The sequence below is a fragment of the Cetorhinus maximus genome, chromosome 11 (assembly GCF_964194155.1).
Source record: "Cetorhinus maximus chromosome 11, sCetMax3.hap1.1, whole genome shotgun sequence".
In the NCBI taxonomy this organism is placed as follows: domain Eukaryota; kingdom Metazoa; phylum Chordata; class Chondrichthyes; order Lamniformes; family Cetorhinidae; genus Cetorhinus; species Cetorhinus maximus.
Window position 1 is genome coordinate 128,062,246 of NC_135889.1, and position 21,322 is coordinate 128,083,567.

The following is a 21,322-nucleotide window of genomic DNA, read 5'->3' on the forward strand; positions in this document are numbered from 1 at the left end:
GCCTAGAGCGGCCACCCCGCACCAGGACTGGGGAAGGAAACAAGCTGCCAGCCACTGCCACCATCACTTCCGCCATTGTCACTGCCACCATCGCTTCCGCCATTGTCACCGCCACCATCACTTCCGCCATTGTCACTGCCACCATCGCTTCCGCCATTGTCACCGCCACCATCGCTTCCGCCATTGTCACCGCCACCATCGCTTCCGCCATTGTCACCGCCACCATCGCTTCCGCCATTGTCACCGCCACCATCGCTTCCGCCATTGTCACCGCCACCATCGCTTCCGCCATTGTCACCGCCACCATCGCTTCCGCCATTGTCACTGCCACCATCGCTTCCGCCATCGTCACTGCCACAGTCCGCTCAGTGCCAATCACCACCATCATCACTGCCACAGTCCACTCAGTGCCAATCACCACCATCACTGCCACAGTCCGCTCAGTGCCAATCACCACCATCATCACTGCCACAGTCCACTCAGTGCCAATCACCACCATCACTGCCACAGTCCGCTCAGTGCCAATCACCACCATCATCACTGCCACAGTCCACTCAGTGCCAATCACCACCATCACTGCCACAGTCCGCTCAGTGCCAATCACCACCATCACTGCCACAGTCCACACAGTGCCAATCACCACCATCACTGCCACAGTCCACTCAGTGCCAATCACCACCATCACTGCCACAGTCCACTCAGTGCCAATCACCACCATCACTGCCACAGTCCGCTCAGTGCCAATCACCACCATCATCACTGCCACAGTCCACTCAGTGCCAATCACCACCATCACCGCCACAGTCCGCTCAGTGCCAATCGCTATCATCACTGCCACAGTCCACTCAGTGCCAATCACCACCATCACTGCCACAGTCCACTCAGTGCCAATCACTATCATCACTGCCACAGTCCACTCAGTGCCAATCACCATCATCACTGCCACAGTCCACTCAGTGCCAATCACCACCGTCACTGCCACAGTCCGCTCAGTGCCAATCACCACCGTCACTGCCACAGTCCGCTCAGTGCCAATCACCACCATCACTGCCACAGTCCGCTCAGTGCCAATCACCACCATCACTGCCACAGTCCACTCAGTGCCAATCACCACCATCATCACTGCCACAGTCCACTCAGTGCCAATCACCACCATCACTGCCACAGTCCACACAGTGCCAATCGCTATCATCAGTGCCACAGTCCACTCAGTGCCAATCACCACCATCACTGCCACAGTCTACTCAGTGCCAATCACCACCATCACTGCCACAGTCCACTCAGTGCTAATCACTGCCACAGTCCACTCAGTGCCAATCACCACCATCACTGCCACAGTCCACTCAGTGCCAATCACCACCATCATCACTGCCAATGTCCACTCAGTGCCAATCACCACCATCACTGCCACAGTCCACTCAGTGCCAATCACCTCCGACACTGCCACAGTCCGCTCAGTGCCAATCACCACCGTCACTGCCACAGTCCGCTCAGTGCCAATCACCACCATCACTGCCACAGTCCACTCAGTGCCAATCACCACCATCACTGCCACAGTCCACTCAGTGCCAATCACCACCGTCACTGCCACAGTCTGCTCAGTGCCAATCACCACCATCACTGCCACAGTCCACTCAGTGCCAATCACCACCATCATCACTGCCACAGTCCACTCAGTGCCAATCACCACCATCATCACTGCCACAGTCCACTCAGTGCCAATCACCACCATCACTGCCACAGTCCACACAGTGCCAATCGCTATCATCACTGCCACAGTCCACTCAGTGCCAATCACCACCATCACTGCCACAGTCCACTCAGTGCCAATCACCACCATCACTGCCACAGTCCACTCAGTGCCAATCACCACCATCACTGCCACAGTCCACTCAGTGCTAATCACTGCCACAGTCCACTCAGTGCCAATCACCACCATCACTGCCACAGTCCACTCAGTGCCAATCACCACCATCATCACTGCCACAGTCCACTCAGTGCCAATCACCACCATCACTGCCACAGTCCACTCAGTGCCAATCACCACCATCACTGCCACAGTCCACTCAGTGCCAATCACCACCGTCACCTCAGTGCCAATCACCACCGTCACTGCCACAGTCGGCTCAGTGCCAATCACCACCGTCACTGCCATAGTCCGCTCAGTGCCAATCACTGCCACAGTCCGCTCAGTGCCAATTACTGCCACAGTCCGCTCAGTGCCAATTACTGCCACAGTCCGCTCAGTGCCAATCACTGCCACAGTCTGCTCAGTGCCAATCACCACCATTACTGCCACAGTCCACTCAGTGCCAATCACCACCATCACTGCCACAGTCCGCTCAGTGCCAATCACTGCCACAATCCACTCAGTGCCAATCACTATCATCACTGCCACAGTCCGCTCGGTGCCAATCACCACCACCATCACTGCCACAGTCCGCTCAGTGCCAATCACCACCATCACTGCCGTAGTCCGCTCAGTGCCAATCACCACCATCACTGCCACAGTCCCCTCAGTGCCAATCACTGCCACAGTCCCCTCAGTGTCAATCACTGCCACAGTCCCCTCAGTGCCAATCGCCACCGTCACTGCCACAGTCCACTCAGTGCCAATCACCACCATCACCGCCACAGTCCGCTCAGTGCCAATCGCTATCATCACTGCCACAGTCCACACAGTGCCAATCGCTATCATCACTGCCACAGTCCACTCAGTGCCAATCGCCACCATCACTGCCACAGTCCACACAGTGCCAATCGCTATCATCACTGCCACAGTCCGCTCAGTGCCAATCACCACCACCATCACTGCCACAGTCCACTCAGTGCCAATCACCACCACCATCACTGCCACAGTCCACTCAGTGCCAATCACCACCATCACTGCCACAGTCCACTCAGTGCCAATCACCACCATCACTGCCACAGTCCACTCAGTGCCAATCACCACCATCACTGCCACAGTCCACTCAGTGCCAATCACCACCATCACTGCCACAGTCCGCTCAGTGCCAATCACCACCATCACTGCCACAGTCCGCTCAGTGCCAATCGCCACCATCACTGCCACAGTCCGTTCAGTGCCAATCACTGCCACAGTCCACTCAGTGCCAATCACCACCGTCACTGCCACAGTCCGCTCTGTCCCAGCCACCATTTTCACTGCTGAACTCCGCTCTTTGCTAGTCACCGGCTTCATTATAGAAAGGATATTAAATCCATAGACGGATTGTGATATAGAGTATGCACAGGAGGAGGTCTTCAGCCCCTGAAACCTCTTCCACCATTTAATGAGATCAGGCTGATCTGTGACCTAGCTGCCTACGCACACGCTTTCACCCGATATCCCTTAGTAACTTTGGTTAACAAAATCTGTCAATCTCATTTAAAATTAAGAACTGATTTGGCATCAATTGTCATTTGTGGAAGAGATTCCAAACTTCTACCACCCTTTATGTGTAGGAGTGTTCCTAATTTCACTCCTGAACCGTCTGTCTCTAACACTTGGATGATGGCCCTGGTTCTAGATTCTCCAATTGTCAGCAATAGTTTCTCTCTCTCTACTCTATCTGCCCATGTTTGCTGACAGCACAAAACTAGGTGGGAACGTGTGGTGAGGAGGGGGTTAAGAGGCTTCAAGTTGATTTAGACAGGTTGAGTGAGTGGGCAAATACATGGCAGATGCAGTATAACATGGATAAGTGTGAAGTTATCCACTTTGGTAGGTAAAACAGAATGGCAGAGTATTATTTAAATGATGATAGATTGGGAAATGTTAATGTACAAAGGGACCTGGGTGTCCTTATACACCAATCACTGAAGGCCAACATGCAGGTGCAGCAAGCAGTTAAGAAAGCAAATGGTATGTTGGCCTTCATTGCGAGAGGACTTGAGTACAGGAGCAAGGATGTCTTACTGCAGCTGTACAGGGCCTTGGTGAGACCACACCTGGAGTATTGTGTGCAGTTTTGAAGAAAGGATATACTTGGCATAGTGGAAGTGCAGCGAAGGTTCACCAGACTGATTCCTGGGATGGCAGGTTTGTCATGTGAGGAGAGATTGGGTCGACTAGGCTTGTATTCACTGGAGTTTAGAAGAATGAGAGGGGATCTCATTGAAACATATAAAATTCTGACAGGGATGGACAGACTGGATGCAGGGAGGATGTTTCCTCTGGCTGGGGGGGTCTAGAACAAGGGGTCACAGTCTCAGGATACGGGGTAGGCCATTTAGGACTGAGATGAGGAGAAACTTCTTCACTCAGATGGTGGTGAACCTGTGGAATTCTCTACCGCAGAGGCTGTGGAGGCCAAGTCACTGAATATATTTAAAAAGGATATAGATTTCTAGAGTGTAGAGGCGTGAAGGGGTACAGGGAGAGAGCGGGAGTATGGCGTTGAGATAGAGAATCAGCCATGATCATATTGAATGGTGGAGCAGCTCAAAGGGCTGAATGGCCTACTCCTGCTCCTAATTTCTATGTTTTGGTTCCCCTGAATATCTTGAAAACTTGGGTCAGCGCACCCCATTAAAACAGTGTCTATTCTTCAGAAACATACTTAATTGGCTGTAAAGTACTTTAGCACCTTCCACAATCTGAGGATGTCTCATAGTGTTTCTTTCTTGTTAATTTAAAATTGCCACTTAGTGAGGGTTTAGAAGAAGATCTGTAAGATGGTTGTTTAAGTATGGGATACCTGGCTGCAGACTTGAATAGGTATTTGAAACAAATAGAAACAGAAAATGCTGGAAAAACTCAACAGGTCTGGCAGCATGTCTGGTGAGAAACAGTTCATATTTTGATTTCTTCAGAACCCATATTCCTTCATACCTTTGATTATCAGAAATCTGTCAATCTCGGATTTAAAAGTAACAACTGATTGGGCATCAATTGTCATTTGTGGAAGAGAGTTCTGAAGAAGAGTCATTTTTGGACTTGAAATATTAACTGTTCCTATCTCCACAAATGCTGCCAGACCTGAGTTTCTCCAGCATTTTCTGTTTCTATTTAAAACAGGAAGACGCTTTGCCATGGGAAGAGTGCAGGACAGTGAGATGAATTTGGATCTCTCTCATTCTCACTCACTCTCACTCTCTCTCACTCCCTCTCTTACTTTCTCTCTCACACACTCTCTCCCTCTCTCTCTCTCTCTCTCTCTCACTTTCCCTCTCTCTCTTTCTCTCTCTCTCTCTCTCACTCACTTTCTCTCTTTCTTTCTCTCTTTCTCTCTCACACACACACAAACTCTGGGTTTTTACTCTCTCTCCCACACACACACTCTCTCCCTGGGCAAAGGGGCTGTACTCTCACTCTCTCTCTCTGTGTTGCTCTTTCTTTCTGTCACCCTTTCTCTCTCTGTCACTCTTTCTCTCTCTATCACCCTTTCTCTCTCTCTCTCTCTCTCTCCCTGTCACTCTCTCTCTCTCTCTCTCTCTCCCCCTGTCACTCTCTCTCTCTCTCTCTCTCCCTGTCACTCTCTCTCTCTCTCTCTCTCCCTGTCACTCTCTCTCTCTCTCTCTCTCCCTGTCACTCTCTCTCTCTCTCTCTCTCTCTCCCCCTGTCACTCTCTCTCTCTCTCTCTCTCCCTGTCACTCTCTCTCTCTCTCCCCCTGTCAATCTCTCTCTCTGTCACTCACTCACATAGGCTGTACTATCTCATGTTCTTCCGTCCTGTGCTGCTCTTCTCATGCTCTGGACAGAGAGGCTGTACTCGCTCTCTCTCTCTCTCTCGATACAGCCTGGACTTGATCTCTTTCTCTTTCTGGGTACAGTCATTACTCCCTGGATTTTGTAAATATCACCATCATATTCTTGTCCTGCAGATTGTGAAGGAGAGGCTGTCAATCCAGCTGATTTACCAACTGCCTTAGAAATGGTGGAAGAAACTCTGGGAACGTTGGAACTCCGGGAATTTGATATGTCACCAAAAAAGAAAAGGAAAAGGAGAAAGAAGAAAGTTCATGGGGAGAAGACAATGCAGAGCGGAGGTAAAAGAGGGAGCTTTACTCTGTATCTAACCCCGTGCTGTACCTGTCCTGGGAGTGTTTGATGGGGACAGTGGAGAGGGAGCTTTACTCTGTATCTAACCCCGTGCTGTACCTGTCCTGGGAGTGTTTGATGGGGACAGTGTAGAGGGAGCTTTACTCTGTATCTAACCCCGTGCTGTACCTGCCCTGGGAGTGTTTGATGGGGACGGTGTAGAGGGAGCTTTACTCTGTATCTAACCCTGTGCTGTACCTGTCCTGGGAGTGTTTGATGGGGACGGTGTAGAGGGAGCTTTACTCTGTATCTAATATAGAGGGAGCTTTACTCTCTGTCCAAGTCTGTATGTAGGAGCATCTCATCTCATCTCATCTGTTTCCTTTGCATAGCTACTGGTATTTCTGAAGAGGAAGATGATGAGATTACACAGACCGAGAGTACGGAAGGTGCCGATCCTGTGATTGGGCCATTCTCCACTGGAGAAAGGGATCTGGCAAAGAAGCAACCAAGAAATTCCCGTGTGACCCCTGCTGGGCCGTCAGAACAAGGTACAGTGAAGAGCAGGTGGCCACATTCCTGCAAGTCAACGCCCCACACGGCAAGAAAGACCCAGACTCCATCCGCAGCCTGTGCCGTGTGAGCTGATCTCACTCAGTGAGGTACTGAGCCTCACCCGCCCTCTGACCCCTACCTCACCCCCAACCACCCAGCTATCCAACCATCCTCAACCAAAAGCACCGAGTGGATGATCCATCTCTGCCTCCTTCTGAGATCCCCAGCATTACGGATGCCTGTCTTCAGCCAATTCGATTCACTCCATGTGATATCAATAAAGGGCAGAAGGTACTGGATACTGCAAAGGTTCTGGACCCTGATAACATTCTGCCAATAATATTAAATAGACCCGGGCCTTAGAATTAGCCATGCCCTTAGCCAAACTGTCCCATTACAACTACAACCCTGGCATCTAACTGGCGATGTGGAAAATTGCCTGGGTATGTACAACCCACAAAAAGCAGGACAAATCCAATCCAGCCAATTACCATCCCATCTGTCTACTCCGATTCATCATCAAATTGTTGGAAGGTGTCGTCAACAGTACTATCAAGCGACACTTGCTTAGCAATAGCAAAAGCAACAAGTGATAGACAGGGCTAAGCGATCCCACAACCAACAGAACAGATCCATGCCCTGCAGTCCTGCCATACCCAGTTGTGAATGGTGGTGGACAATTTAACAACTCACTGGAGGAGGAGGCTCCACAAATATCCACATCTTCAATGATGGAGGAGCCCAGCACATCAGTGCAAAAGATAAGATTGAAGCATTTGCTACAATCTTCAGCCAGAAGTGCTGAGTGGATGATCCATTTGGCCTCCTCTGGAGGTCCCCAGCATCACAGATGCCAGTCTTCAGCCAATTTGATTCACTCCGCGTGATATCAAGAAACGGCTGAAGGCACTGGATACTGCAGAGGCTATGGGCCCTGACAATATTCCGGCAATAGTACTGAAGACTTGTGCTTCGGTACTTGCCGTGCCCCTAGCCAAGCTGTTCCAGTACAGCTACAACACTGGCATCTACCCGGCTATGTAGAAAATTGCCCAGGTGTATCCTGTACATAAGAAGCAGGACAAATCCAACCCAGCCAATTACTGCCCCATCAGTCTACCCTCGATCATCAGTAAAGTGATGGAAGGGGCCATCAACTGTGCTATCAAGTGGCACTTGCTCAGCAATAACTTGCTCACAGACACTCAGTTTGGGTTCCGCCAGGGCCACTCGGATCTGACCTCGTTACAGCCTTGGTTCAAACGGGCAAAAGAGCTGAACTCCAGAGGTGAGGTGAAAGTGACTGTCCTTGACATCAAGGTCAAATGCTGCCCATTGTCTCCACAAACGCATCTAATTAGCCTCTTTCACCTCATTTACTATGTGCAGTCTTACTTAAATATTACTTCTCACCTCAGTTGCTCTATGTATGAAAACTTTCTACCTTGACTTTCTTCCTTACCCTGCACAAGCTCCCCTTTGCTCTGTGCCCTTTTGATTCGATGATAAGGGGCTTTTTGCCAGAATCCATTCTGTCCATTCTCTTCTTGGTGATAGAAACAGAAACGGGTCATTCAGCTGCTTGAGCCTACTCACTGAGATGGTGACTGATCTGCAGGTTTGCTTCATATCCCTTGACACACTCGCCCAATAAAAACTCATCAACCTCAAATTTCCAATTGACCCTCAGCATCAACAGTTTTTAGTTGGACAGAGTTCCAGATTCCCACTGCCCTCTGTGTGAGGAAGTGCTTCCTGACATCACCCCTGAATGGCCTGGCTCGGATTTGAAGGTTCTGCCCCCTTAATCATCATAACCACCTCGATCAGACCACTCCTTAATCTACACTTGAGGAAAAACAAGCCTAGTCTATGCAACCTGCCCTCATAATTTAACCCCTTAATCCACATCAGAACATGAATTCCATTACTGGGAGTTTTTCTTTTGTTATATGTGAAGTCATAGATGGGAGGCAGAGGAACAGAAGTGAAACCATCAACTTACATTTATACAGCAGCTTTATAATAGTGAAACATCGCAAAGTGCTTCAGAGGTGATATCAAACAAAATTTAGAAATGAGACGCATAACTAGGTATTACAACAGTTGACCAAAAACTCGGTCAAAAAGGTAGCTTTTAAGGAATGTAAAGGGAGAGAGAAAGAGAAAGGAGGGGTTTAAGGATAGAATTCCAGAGCTCAGGATCCATGCAGCTGAAGGCACGGCCACCAACAGCAGAGCAATTACAATTGGGGATGCTCAAGAGGCCAGAATTGGAGGAGTGCAGATATCCCAGGTTTGAACAGCTGGAGGAGATTACAGAGATAGGCTCAGGCTATGGAAGAATTTTTTTAAAAGATGATAATTTTACAATTAAGGTGTTGCTTAATTAGCAGCTAGTGTAGGTCAGCAAGCATAGAGCTAATGGGCGATCAGGACTTGAGTTGGGACAGAGGCAGCATAGTTTTGGCTCAGCTGAAGTTTATGGGGATAGAATGTAGGAGGCCAGCTAGGAACGCAATAGCATAACAGTAAAGGCCTTGTGTTTTCCAGAGAATGAGCATTATCGAATGATGAACGAGTTGTACACCGCGTGTAAGACTGGAGACATAGAGCATCTTCAGGAGTTACTGTGCGATGTGCTCCCATTTCGCAACACAGAGCATAGCTGCTCTGAACAGACCAACTCTCCCAGTGAGGCAGCTGAGTGCACAATGGAAACAGACCAGGAGCGACGATCGGAGACCCACAGGCAAATGGGACACAGCAAAGACAGTGAGGTGGGAGCGGAGCGTTACACACCAGACAGGCTGGGCACTGGACCCCCTGCGAAGGAGGCTTCATGGCCTGCGGTGGTGACAGTGCCTACATTGTGTGAAGCACTAGATGAGACAGGATTCACCCTTCTGCACGTGGCAGCAGCTGCTGGTCAGCCAGCCGTCCTCCGTCTGCTGATGGATGCAGGCTCTGATCCTGCCATAAGGTGAGGCTGCCCTCAATATAGGCTAAACCTTTAATCACTGCATAGGCCCAAGTGGGGACATGGTGTCTAATTCTGGGAATTCACCAGACTTCAGGAAGGGTTTTGTGGCCTTGCTGAGGGTGCATTGTGAGGAGGATAATGATAGATTTTGAAAGAATATAGGTTGGTGGAACTGGCAGACACCTGGCATTAATTAATATGTAATTAATAAAATAATGAGTTAATTAAAACACAAGCTGGCTGGGCAGGTTATGTGTTGCAGCTGCAATACGTGGGTGCTGGTGGATGCCAGTATGATCCAATGCAAACATGTCTGCATAAGTGTCTGCGGTTCAAGGAACTTTGGCCCCGAGTTAATGAGTTGGAATCTGAGCTTCGGAAACTGCAAAGAATCAGGAAGTGGGAAGTCACCTGGTCACTTTGTTCCAGGAGGTAGTCACATCACTTAAACTAGGGCCTTCTTATTTGGTCCATGGTCAGGGACAGGAGGGTGTGACTGCGAGTGAGGCAGGTATGGGGATTGAGACGGTAGAAATGGAGGAGCCTCAGCCTTTGCAGTTGTCCAACAGGTTTGAGGTTCTTGCAGCTTGTGTGGATGAAAGTGGGAGCTGCAGGGTGGATGTGCAAACTGACCATGGCACCGTAGAGTAACATGGTACAGAAAGCCATTTAAGCGGGGGTGTTGGAAGTAAATAGGAAAGTAGTGTTAATAGGGGACAGTATAATCAGAGGGATTGACACAGTTCTCTGTTACCAAGAGTGAGAGTGCAGACGGCTGTGTTGCCTGCCCGCTGCCAGGATTTGGGACACCTCATTCTGTAGAGGAACTTGCATTGGGAAGGGGAGGATCCAGTTATCATGGTCCACTTAGGTACCAACAACATGTATAGGACTAGGAAGGAGGTTATTTTTCGGGAGTATGAGCAGCTAGAGGCTAAATTAAAAGGCAGAACCTCAAAGGTAATAATGTCTGGATTACTACCTGAGCCATGAGTAAATTAGCATAGGGTAAATAAGTTTAGAGAGTTGAATGCACGGCTTGAAGTTTGGTTTGGAAGAAATGGGTTTCGATTCATGGGGCACTTGCATCTGTACTGGAGACAGTGGGAGCTGTACCATTGGGACAGTCTTCACCTGAACCGTGATTGGACCAGTGTTCTGGCAAGTCGTATAACTAGGCCGGTAACAGGGGTTTTAAACTAAATAGCAGGGGGAGGGATCAAGTGAGGGAAGATGTGATAAGTTAAAGGGAAAGGACAAGGCAAGAGAGCAAGGTAGCAATAAGGGTAATGATAATCTGAGCATGGCAGAAAAAGACAGAGCATACAAACTTGTGTGCCAGCAGATAAGGCCAGAGGTTGCAAAAACAGTAAAAAGACAGAACTGAAGTGCTCTGTATCTGAATGCACATAGCATGCATAACAAAATGAATGAATTGTCAGCTCAAATAGAAGTAAATATGTATGTCCTGATAGCCATTACAGAGGCATGGCTGCAAGATGACAAAGGATCTGAATATTCAAGGTATGACATTTTGGAAGGACAGGAAGTTAGGAAAATGTGAAGGGGTTAATTAAGGATGACAGTACGATAGCAAGAGATGATCTTAGTTCTAAAGATCAAGATGTAGAATCAATTTTTAAGCAGAGATAAAAAATAGCAAAGGCGAGAAGTCATTTGCGAGAGTAGTTTTTAGATCCTTTACGGTGACTACACTGTAGGACAGGGTATACAGGAAGATATAATGGAGCTTGTGAGAAATGTGTGACAATAATCATAGGTTATGCCCAGAGGAGGAGTCCATAGAGTATTTTCGGAACAGTTTCTTAGAGTAGCAAGTTCTAGAGCCAACCAGAGAGCAGGCTATTCTAAACTTGGTAACGTATAATGAAGCAGGATTAATTAATGACCTCATACTGAAGGAGCTCCTAGGTAGCAGTGATCGTAACATGATTGAATTTCGCATTCAGTTTGAAGGAGAGAAGAGTGGTCTAAGACTAGTGTTTTAAACTTAAAAGCAATTATAAGGGCATGAAGACAGAGCTGGCTAAAGTGAGCTGGAAAATTAGGTTAAGGATCAATCAGTAGAGATGAACTGGCAGACATTTAAGGAAATATTTCATAACACTCAGCAAAGATATACTCCAGTGAGAAAGAACAACTCCAGGAGAACAATGCATCATTCAAGGCTAACTAAGGAAGTTAAAGATAGCATCAAATTTTTGCAGTACCAAGAAACGGCTGAAGACACTGGGTGCTGCAAAGGCTATGGGTCCTGACAACATTCCGGCAATACTGCAGGAGACTTGTGCTCCAGAACTTGCCGCACCCCGAGCCAAGCTGTTCCAGTACAGCTACAACACTGGCATCTACCCAACTGTTATGATCCCCAGCTGAGGTTACCACTGGACAAGCCTGATCCTAGGGTGGAACCCAGCTTGACGGATCCTAACTTTTAAATATTTGTTTAGAAACGTGAGAGTGGCTACTGAACAGAGTCAGCTAACGAACTTTTAACAGAAGCATAAAACATTTATTAAACAAGAAAATATTAACTATATTACTATACACCACACACAGCTATACCTTTACAGATATATACAGATTTGTAAGGATAACACAAGTTACAAGAACTATCTTATACTCTAATGTTTACAGTAGGTACGCAGTCCATGTAAACCAATAGGCGACCTGTGGTCAGGCACACCACACTCTGAAACCAAGCGGTAGATGTCACCTCAATCAGATGCTATGGATCTCTCATCCACTCCCACCAGACGCTTGTCACACCGCAAGCCAACCGGTCTCACTGAATCCCGTCTTTCACATGAGGGTTTCCAATCTCCACTCTCCAAGAACTCATTTTGGAATCTTCTCCCACTCCGATGCTACCTCTCAGGCGCCTTCCGTAAGGGTTGACCTCCAGGGCTTCGAACTCCTTCTGCTGTTCCTCTCCCCTGGGCCACCACATGCATTCAAGCTGTCTTCCACACACTCTCTCTCACTGATTCAGCCATCAACAGTACACCATTGCTTCACATGTCCATAGCAAAGAGTTACAGACCTTCAACCATCTCTTTTGACTTTCTGGCCTCTTGCAAGCTGTTCTCACATTCAATCTGCTTTCTGCAGCTTTTGTCTCTTTAAATCTGAAGCTTGGAGCCTTTCTCTCTGCCTCTCACTTTTAACTTCTCTTAACAGGACCTTTTCCAGGTTCCTGTGAATCCCTTGGACTAGAAGGTCGTCTTGGGACTTTATCCTGTTCCACTCCCCTGGATTTTGGGATCTTTTCTTGAGTTTGGGATTGGCTATCTGTCACCTTTGCTCCAGTCTCTCCTGACAGCTACTTTCAAAACCAGCTGAATGCAAACAGCTTCCAAATCAAACTGCTGTTTCTAGACTCTTCTATGTGTGTTTGTGAGAGGGACCTGCCTCTCTGGACCCCTGTTGCTAGGCTGCAACAGTCATAAAACTCTCATTAGAAATGCAGGCACCTTTTAAAGTGAAACTAAAATTCAATTGTATTTTTCTTAACACAGAAATACAAATCAAACTGTAAAGCTAAAACTCATTCCTAACACCCACAAATACAAATATAACTTACGTAAACTATCTCTATTTCTTAACACCAACAATGTGGGCAATTTCCCAGGTATGTCCTTCCCACAAGAAGCAGAACAAATCCAACCCGGCCAATTACCACCCTATCAGTTTACTCTCAATCATCAGCAAAGTGATGGAAAGGGTCATCAACAGTGCTATCAAGCAGCACTTAGAACTCAACTGGACTAGCCATATGAGTACTGTGGCGACAAGAGCAGGTCAGAGGCTAGGAATTCTGCAACAAGTGACTCATCTTCTGACTCCCCAAAGCCTGACCACCATCCACAAGGCACAAGTCAGGAGTGTGATGGAATACTCCCCACTTGCCTGAATGAGTGCAGCTCCCACAACACTAGACACCATCCAGGACAAAGCAGCCCACTTGATTGGCACCCCACCCACCATCTTCAACATCCACTGGCCCCACCACTGATGCAGCTGTTCAAGAAGGCAACTCACCACTACCTTCTCAAGGGCAATTAGGGATGGGCAATAACAATGCTTGCCTAGCCAGCGGCAAAACCATATCCTGTGAAAGAATTTTAAAAATTGAAAGAAAAAATGTACAGTTCCGCATAAGTAAGTGACAAGTAAGAAGATTGAACAGAATATAAAAACCAGCAAAGAATAACTAAAAATATAATAAGGAAGGGAGTGTGAGAGGAAGTTAGGGACAAACATAATAACAGGTAGTAAGACTCTCTACAGGTATTTAAAAAGGAAAAGAGTAAGTAAAGTGTTATGACATGGCAGGTGGTAATTGCTGGGCTGACCAAATCCCATAAGAAACTTGGCCAAGCTATCACAATGATTTGTAATTTGTATTTTTATTACAAGAAGGTTTTTGCACTGAAGTCAGAAGTAAAGATTCCACTACCACTTTTGGAGATGTTAAATATTAAATTAAAACACCTATTAACAAAGGAAAAGAAACTTAAACACACAAGATTACAGTTACATGGTTAAATTTAGTCTTATAGCATTTCCCAAAAGATTTCTACCTAGCTAGACTCCCAAATAAATGCCCTTTTCCAGGCAACAGTCCATATAGATTCTTAATCTATAAAGCATCCAGTAATATTACCACAAGGTACCCACTGTGCCATAAGGGAGGTCTTTCACAGCTTCTCTCTCTCGGTCACCTGGAACAAGCAAGCATCTCTGTGGGGTGGCTAGAGGCTGCTTTTCACAGGTCTGTCTTCACACAGACCACCTTTCAGGATCTCACATGGCCACTCACCATACAGCTTTCAATCTTAAATATATTTTCTCCCTTTTGATCTTTAAAACCCATTGTTTTAAATTTTCTTATGAAGTTACCTTTCCCAGACTATAAAAATCTTTCATGTTGTCATTTTGGCCAGGACTTTTGGGAAAAATAAACGGAATAACTTTGCCTTATTTATTTACGATTTTGCCAGTTGTAAAACTTCTGGTCATGTCGCTTTGAAATTCAAACAGCTTCTCAACTTATCTGCAAACGCATATGTTAACTCATCCATTTCCATTTCAAAATGCCTGTTTTTACACCTAACCCTTTTGATGAATGAAACCTTGCAGCCTGACTGTCTTCACTTTAATTAAATTAGTCACGTGCACACACACTCACACAGCCCCACAGGCCTGCTTCAGTATCCAACAGTAATATTAAGAAAAATGTTATTCCCTTTACAAAAATGAATGTTGGTTCTCTAGAGAGTGAGTCTGGGAAATTAATAATCGGAAATAAGGAAATGACAGGAACATTGAACAGATATTTTGCGTCTGCCTTCACTATAGAAGACAAGTAACATCCCAGAAATAATTATAAATCAGGAAGTGAAAGGGAGGGAGGAACTTAAACAATTACAATCGACAGGAAAAGATACTGAAAAAATTATTAGAACTAAAGGCTGACAAGTTTCGAGGACCTGATGAACTTCACCCTTGGGTCTTAAAAGAAGTAGCTACTGAGATAGGAGATGCATTAATTTTAATTTTCTAAATGTCCTAGATTCTGGAAAGGTCCCATCAGATTGGAAAATAGCGAATTTAACTCCTCTGTCCAAGAAAGGAGGGCGCTACAGGCCAGTTAACCTAACATCTGTTATAGGGAAAATGCCAGAATCTATTATTAATGAGATTTTAGCAGGGCACTTAGAAAATCTACATGGTTTTGTGAAAGAGAAATCATGTTTGATGAGCTTGTTAGAGTCCTTTGAGGAAGTAACAAGCAACATGGAAAATTGAGAACCTATAGATGTGGTGTACTTGGATCTCCAAAAGGCATTTGACAAGGTGCCACATCAAAAAGTGTGACTGCACAAAAAGAGTTCATGATTGTATGGGTTAACATATTAGCATGGATGGAGGACTAGTTAACTAACAGGAAGCAGAGAGTAGGGATAAATGGGTAATTTTTGGGTTGGCAAAATGCAACCAGTGAAGTACCACAGGTTTCAGTGCTGGGGCCTCAACTATTTGCAACCTCTATCACAGAATGATTACAGCACAGAAGGAGTCCGTTCAGCCCATCTTATCTACACTAGCTTTCTGAATGAATAATTCCTAGTGCCATTCTCCCACCTTCTCCCCGTAACCCTGCACATTATTCCTCTTTAGGTAACAGTCTAATTCCCTTTTGAATGCTTCAACTGAACCTGTCTACCACACTCTCAGGCAATGCATTCCAGACCCTAACCACACTGTGTGAAAACATTTTATCTTGTATCGCTTTTGTTTCTTTTGCCAAACACTTGAAATTTGTGCCCTCTAATTTTCAATCCTTCCCCCAATGAGAACAATTTCTCTCTATCTACTCTGTCCAGGACCCATCATGATTTTGAATACCTCTACCAAATCCCCTCTCTGCTGCCTTTTCTCCAAGGAAAACTGTCCCAACTTCTTCAATCTATCTTCATAACTGAAGTTCCTGGAACTATTCTATGAATCTTTTCTGCACTCTCTCCAATGCCTTCACATCCTTCCTAAAGTACAGCCCCCAGAACTGGACACAATACTCCAGCTGAGGCCAAACTAATGTCTTACACAAGCTCAACATAACCTCCTTGCTCTTGCACTCTATGCCCCTATTGATAAAGCCTAGGATACTACATGGTTTATTAACCACTCGCTCAGCCTGTTCTGCCACCATCAATGACTTAAACACGTATACACCCAGGTCCCTCTGATCCCTTTAGAGTTGTACCCTGTATTTTATATTGTCTCTCCATGTTCTTCCTGCCAAAATGAATCATTTCACATTTCTCCACTTTGAACTTCATCTGCCACCTGTCTGCCCATTTCACCAACCTGTCTGTGTCCTTTTGAAATTCTACACTATCCATCTCACGTTCACACTGCTACCAAGTTTCATGTCATCTGCAAATTTTGAAATTGTGCCCTGCACACCAACTCTACGTCATTAAAATATATCAGGAAAAGCAAGGGTCCCAACCTGGACCCCTGGGGAACTCCACTACAAACAGTCCTCCAGCCCGAAAAACATCCATTAACCACTACCGTCTGTTTTCTGTCACAGTTGATGTCATATCCATGTTGCTAATGTCCCATTTATTCTATGAACTATAACTTGGTTCGCAAATCTGTTGTGCAGCACTGCATCAAATGCCTTTTGGAATGACACCAAGAGGGAATCTAACCATTGCCTGTTGATATTCAATGGCATTACAATTGCTGAATCCCCACTATCAACGTCCTGGGGGTTACCATTGACCAGAAAATGAACTGGACTAGCCATATAAATACTGTGGCTACAAGAGCAGACCAGAGGCTAGGAATCCTGCAGAGAGTAACTCACCTCCTGACTCCCCAAAGCCTGCCCACTATCTACAAGGCACAAGTCAGGAGTGTGATGGAATACTCTCCACTTGCCTGGATGAGTGCAGCTCCCACAACTTTCAAAAAATTTGACACTATTCAGGACAAAACAGCCACTTGATTGGTACCACATCCATAAACATTCACTCCTTCCACCACTGATGAACAGTGGCAGCAGTGTGCACCAGCTACAAGATGCACTGCAGGAACTCAAGGACAAGGGCAACAGACACATGGGAGCACGGTCACCTGGAAGTTCCCCTCCAAGTCACTCACCATCCTGACTTGGAAATATATCACCGTTCCTTCACTGTCGCTGGATCAAAATTTTGGAAAACCCCCTCCCTAACAGCACTGTGGGTGTACCTATATCACATGGACTGCAACAGTTCGACAAGGCAGCTCACCACCACCTTCTCAAGGGCAACTAAGGATGGGCAATAAATGCTGGCCCAGCCAGCGAAGTCCACATTGCATGGATAAATAAAAAAAATTCTATCAATGACTTGGACGAAGGACCAAATGTACGGCTGCAGAATTTGCTGATGGCACAAAGATAGAACCTACGACTTAGGAGCAAGAGTAGGCCACTCGGCCTCTTGAGCCTGCTCCACCATTTAATAGGATCATGGCCATTCTGATTGTAACCTCAATTCCACGTAAGTTGTGAAGAGGCCATAAGGAGTCCGCAAAGGGATATAAAAAAGTTGAGTGGACAAAAATGTGGCAGATGGAGTATAATGTGGGAAAATGTGAATTTGTCCATTTTGGCTGGAAGAATAGAAAAGCAGCAAATTATTTAAATCGAGAGAGATTGCAGAACTCTGAGGTACAGAAGGATCTGGGTGTCCTGGTACATGATTCAGGAAAGGTTAGTATGCACTGTCAGAGTATCAGTACTGAGGGAGTGCTGCACTGTCAGAGGGTTGGTACTGAGGGAGTGCTGCACTGTCAGAGGGTCAGTACTGAGGGAGTGCTGCACTGTCAGAGGGTCAGTACGGAGGGAGTGCTGCACTGTCAGAGGGTCAGTACTGAGGGAGTGCTGCACTGTCAGAAGGTCAGTACTGAGGGAGTGCTGCACTGTCAGAGGGTCAGTACTGAGGGAGCACTGCACTGTCAGAGGGTCAGTACTGAGGGAGCACTATACTGCTGGAGATGCCATCTTTCAGATGAGACCTTAAATTGAGCTCCAGTTCCCTGTCCTGGACTCAGACATATGTTGGAGATCTCAAGCTGTTTTCCAAACAAACAGATTGATAGGTCAGTTTAATGATTGCTGTTTGTGGAATGTTGTATTTTTTGAAGTGCAGGCTGGTGTTTGCTGTGGGCATCATTTTCAGGAATTCTGAACCATTAGTCCAGGAAAAGAAGTCCAGCTTTGTGTCCTGTTTCCGAGAGTTCACCTTTCCGGGGGTTCTCTGTGTCTGTCATGTTTCTGGGGGTCCCTGTGCCCGGGCCATGCCTCCTGTGCCCGTGCCATGCCCCCTGGGGCACACTCTGCCCGCGTCATGTTTGTGTGTGTGCTCTTTACAGGGATAAACAGAATCATCCTCCTTACGCTGTTTCCGCTAACAAGGGGACAAGGAACGAGTTTCGCCGATACATGGCAGACCACCCAGGACGCTACGACTACAAAAAAGCCCAGGTAAATGTAAAAGGGCAGCAAGAGCATCGAAATGCAGTCACCCCCTCAATACCAGGAGCTAACCAGAGCCGATAAGGGAGAGGCAGCCAGTGCATTGTACACAGTATGGTGAGGTGGGGCATCTGGGGGAGTGATGAAGGGGACAGGGTATGTCTGCAGGAATAGAGCAAGCAAGGGGGTTATACCCAGTGTCAGTGTGTTATTATACAGTAGGTGGGGTTATACCCAGTGACAGTGTGTTATTATACAGGGGGGGGTTATACCCAGTGACAGTGTGTTATTATACAGTAGGTGGGGTTATACCCAGTGTCAGTGTGTTATTATACTGGTGGGGGGGTGGGGTTATACCCAGTGACAGTGTGTTATTATACAGGGGGGGGTTATACCCAGTGACAGTGTGTTATTATACAGGGGGTGGGGTTATACCCGGTCACAGTGTGTTATTATACAGGTGGTGGGGTTATACCCATTGACAGTGTGTTATTATACAGGGGGGTTATACCCAGTGACAGTGTGTTATTATACAGGGTGGGCGGTTATACCCAGTCACAGTGTGTTATTATACAGGGGGGTTATTCCCAGTGACTGTGTGTTATTATACAGGGGGGGTTATACCCAGTGACAGTGTGTTATTATACAGGGGGGTTATACCCACTGACAGTGTGTTATTATACAGGAGGTGAGGTTATACCCAGTGTCAGTGTGTTATTATACAGCGGAGGTTATACCCCGTGACAGTGTGTTATTATACAGGGGGGTTATTCCCAGTGACTGTGTGTTATTATACAGGGGGGGTTATACCCAGTGACAGTGTGTTATTATACAGGGGGGTTATACTCAGTGACAGTGTGTTATTATACAGCGGGAGTTATTCCCAGTGACAGTGTGTTATTATACAGGGGAGATTATACCCAGTGACAGTTTGTTATTATACAGCGGGAGTTATTCCCAGTGACAGTGTGTTATTATAGAGGGGGGGCGGGGCTTATACCCAGTAACAGTGTGTTATTTTTCAGGGGGGGTTATACCCATTGACAGTGTGTTATTGTACAGGGGGGGTTATACCCAGTGACAGTGTGTTATTATACAGGGTGGGGTTATACCCAGTGACAGTGTGTTATTGTACAGGGGGGGGTTATACCCAGTGACAGTATGTTATTGTACAGGAGGTGGGGTTATACCCAGTGACAGTGTGTTATTATACATTGGGGGTTATACCCAATGACAGTGTGTTATTATACAGGGGGGGTTATACCCAGTGACAGTGTGTTATTATACAGGGAGGGTTATACCCAGTGACAGTGTGTTATTATACAGGGAGGGTTATACCCAGTGACAGTGTGTTATTATACAGGGAGGGTTATACCCAGTGACAGTGTGTTATTATACAGGGGGGTGGGGTGAGGGTTATACCCAGTGTCAGTGTGTTATTATACAGGAGGTGGGGTTATACCCAGTGGCAGTGTGTTATTATACATTTGGGGTTATACCCAGTGACAGTGTGTTATTTTACATTGGGGGTTATACCCAGTGACAGTGTGTTATTGTACAGGGGGGGTTATACCCAGTGACAGTGTGTTATTATACAGGGGGGGTTATACCCAGTGACAGTGTGTTATTATACAGGGGGGGTTATACCCAGTGACAGTGTGTTATTATACAGGGGGGGTTATACCCAGTAACAGTGTGTTATTATACATTGGGGGTTATACCCAGTGACAGTGTGTTATTATACATTGGGGGTTATACCCAGTGACAGTGTGTTATTATACATTGGAGGTTATACCCAGTGACAGTGTGTTATTATACATTGGGGGTTATACCCAGTGACAGTGTGTTATTATACATTGGGGGTTATACCCAGTGACAGTGTGTTATTATACATTGGAGGTTATACCCAGTGACAGTGTGTTATTATACAGGGGGGGGGTTATACCCAGTGCCAGTGTGTTATTATACAGGGTGGGGGCCGTTATACCCAGTGACAGTGTGTTATTATACAGGGGGGTTATACCCAGTGACAGTGTGTTATTATACAGGGTGGGGGCCGTTATACCCAGTGACAGTGTGTTATTATACATGGGGGGCTATACCCAGTGACAGTGTGTTATTATACAGGGTGGGGGCCGTTATACCCAGTGACAGTGTGTTATTATACAGGGTGGGGGCCGTTATACCCAGTGACATTGTGTTATTATACAGGGGGGTTATACCCAGTGACAGTGTGTTATTATACAGGGGGGAGGGGTTATACCCAGTGACAGTGTGTTATTATACCTGGGGGGCGGTTATACCCAGTGACAGTGTGTTATTATACCGGGGGGTTATACCTAGTGACAGTGTGTTATTATACAGGGGGAGTTATACCCAGTGACAGTGTGTTATTATACATGGGGGGTTATATCCAGTGTAAGTGTGTTGTTATACAGGGGGCGGGGGGGTGGGGTTGGGGGGGGTTATATCCAGTGACAGTGTGTTATTATACAGGGGTGTTATACCCAGTGACAGTGTGTTATTATACAGCGGGAGTTATTCCCAGTGACAGTGTGTTATTATAGAGGTGGGGGGGTGCTTATTCCCAGTAACAGTGTGTTATTTTTCAGGGGGGGTTATACCCATTGACAGTGTGTTATTGTACAGGGGGGGTTATACCCAGTGACAGTGTGTTATTATACAGGAGGTGGGGTTATACCCACTGGCAGTGTGTTATTATACAGGGGGGTTATACCCAGTG

The 21,322-nt window shown here is 46.5% G+C and overlaps 1 protein-coding gene across 3 annotated transcripts in view; it reads left to right on the plus strand.

The window, feature by feature from the left end:
• Positions 1-21,322, plus strand: part of ankzf1 (ankyrin repeat and zinc finger peptidyl tRNA hydrolase 1) — a 62,357-nt gene that overhangs the window by 33,157 nt on the left and 7,878 nt on the right. For all 3 annotated transcript variants that reach the window (XM_078552764.1, XM_078552766.1, XM_078552765.1), the window contains 4 exons: positions 5,827-5,991; positions 6,376-6,534; positions 9,092-9,521; positions 18,477-18,588. In XM_078552764.1, the coding sequence (XP_078408890.1) occupies positions 5,827-5,991; positions 6,376-6,534; positions 9,092-9,521; positions 18,477-18,588 (866 nt within the window). The remainder of the gene's footprint in view (positions 1-5,826; positions 5,992-6,375; positions 6,535-9,091; positions 9,522-18,476; positions 18,589-21,322) is intronic.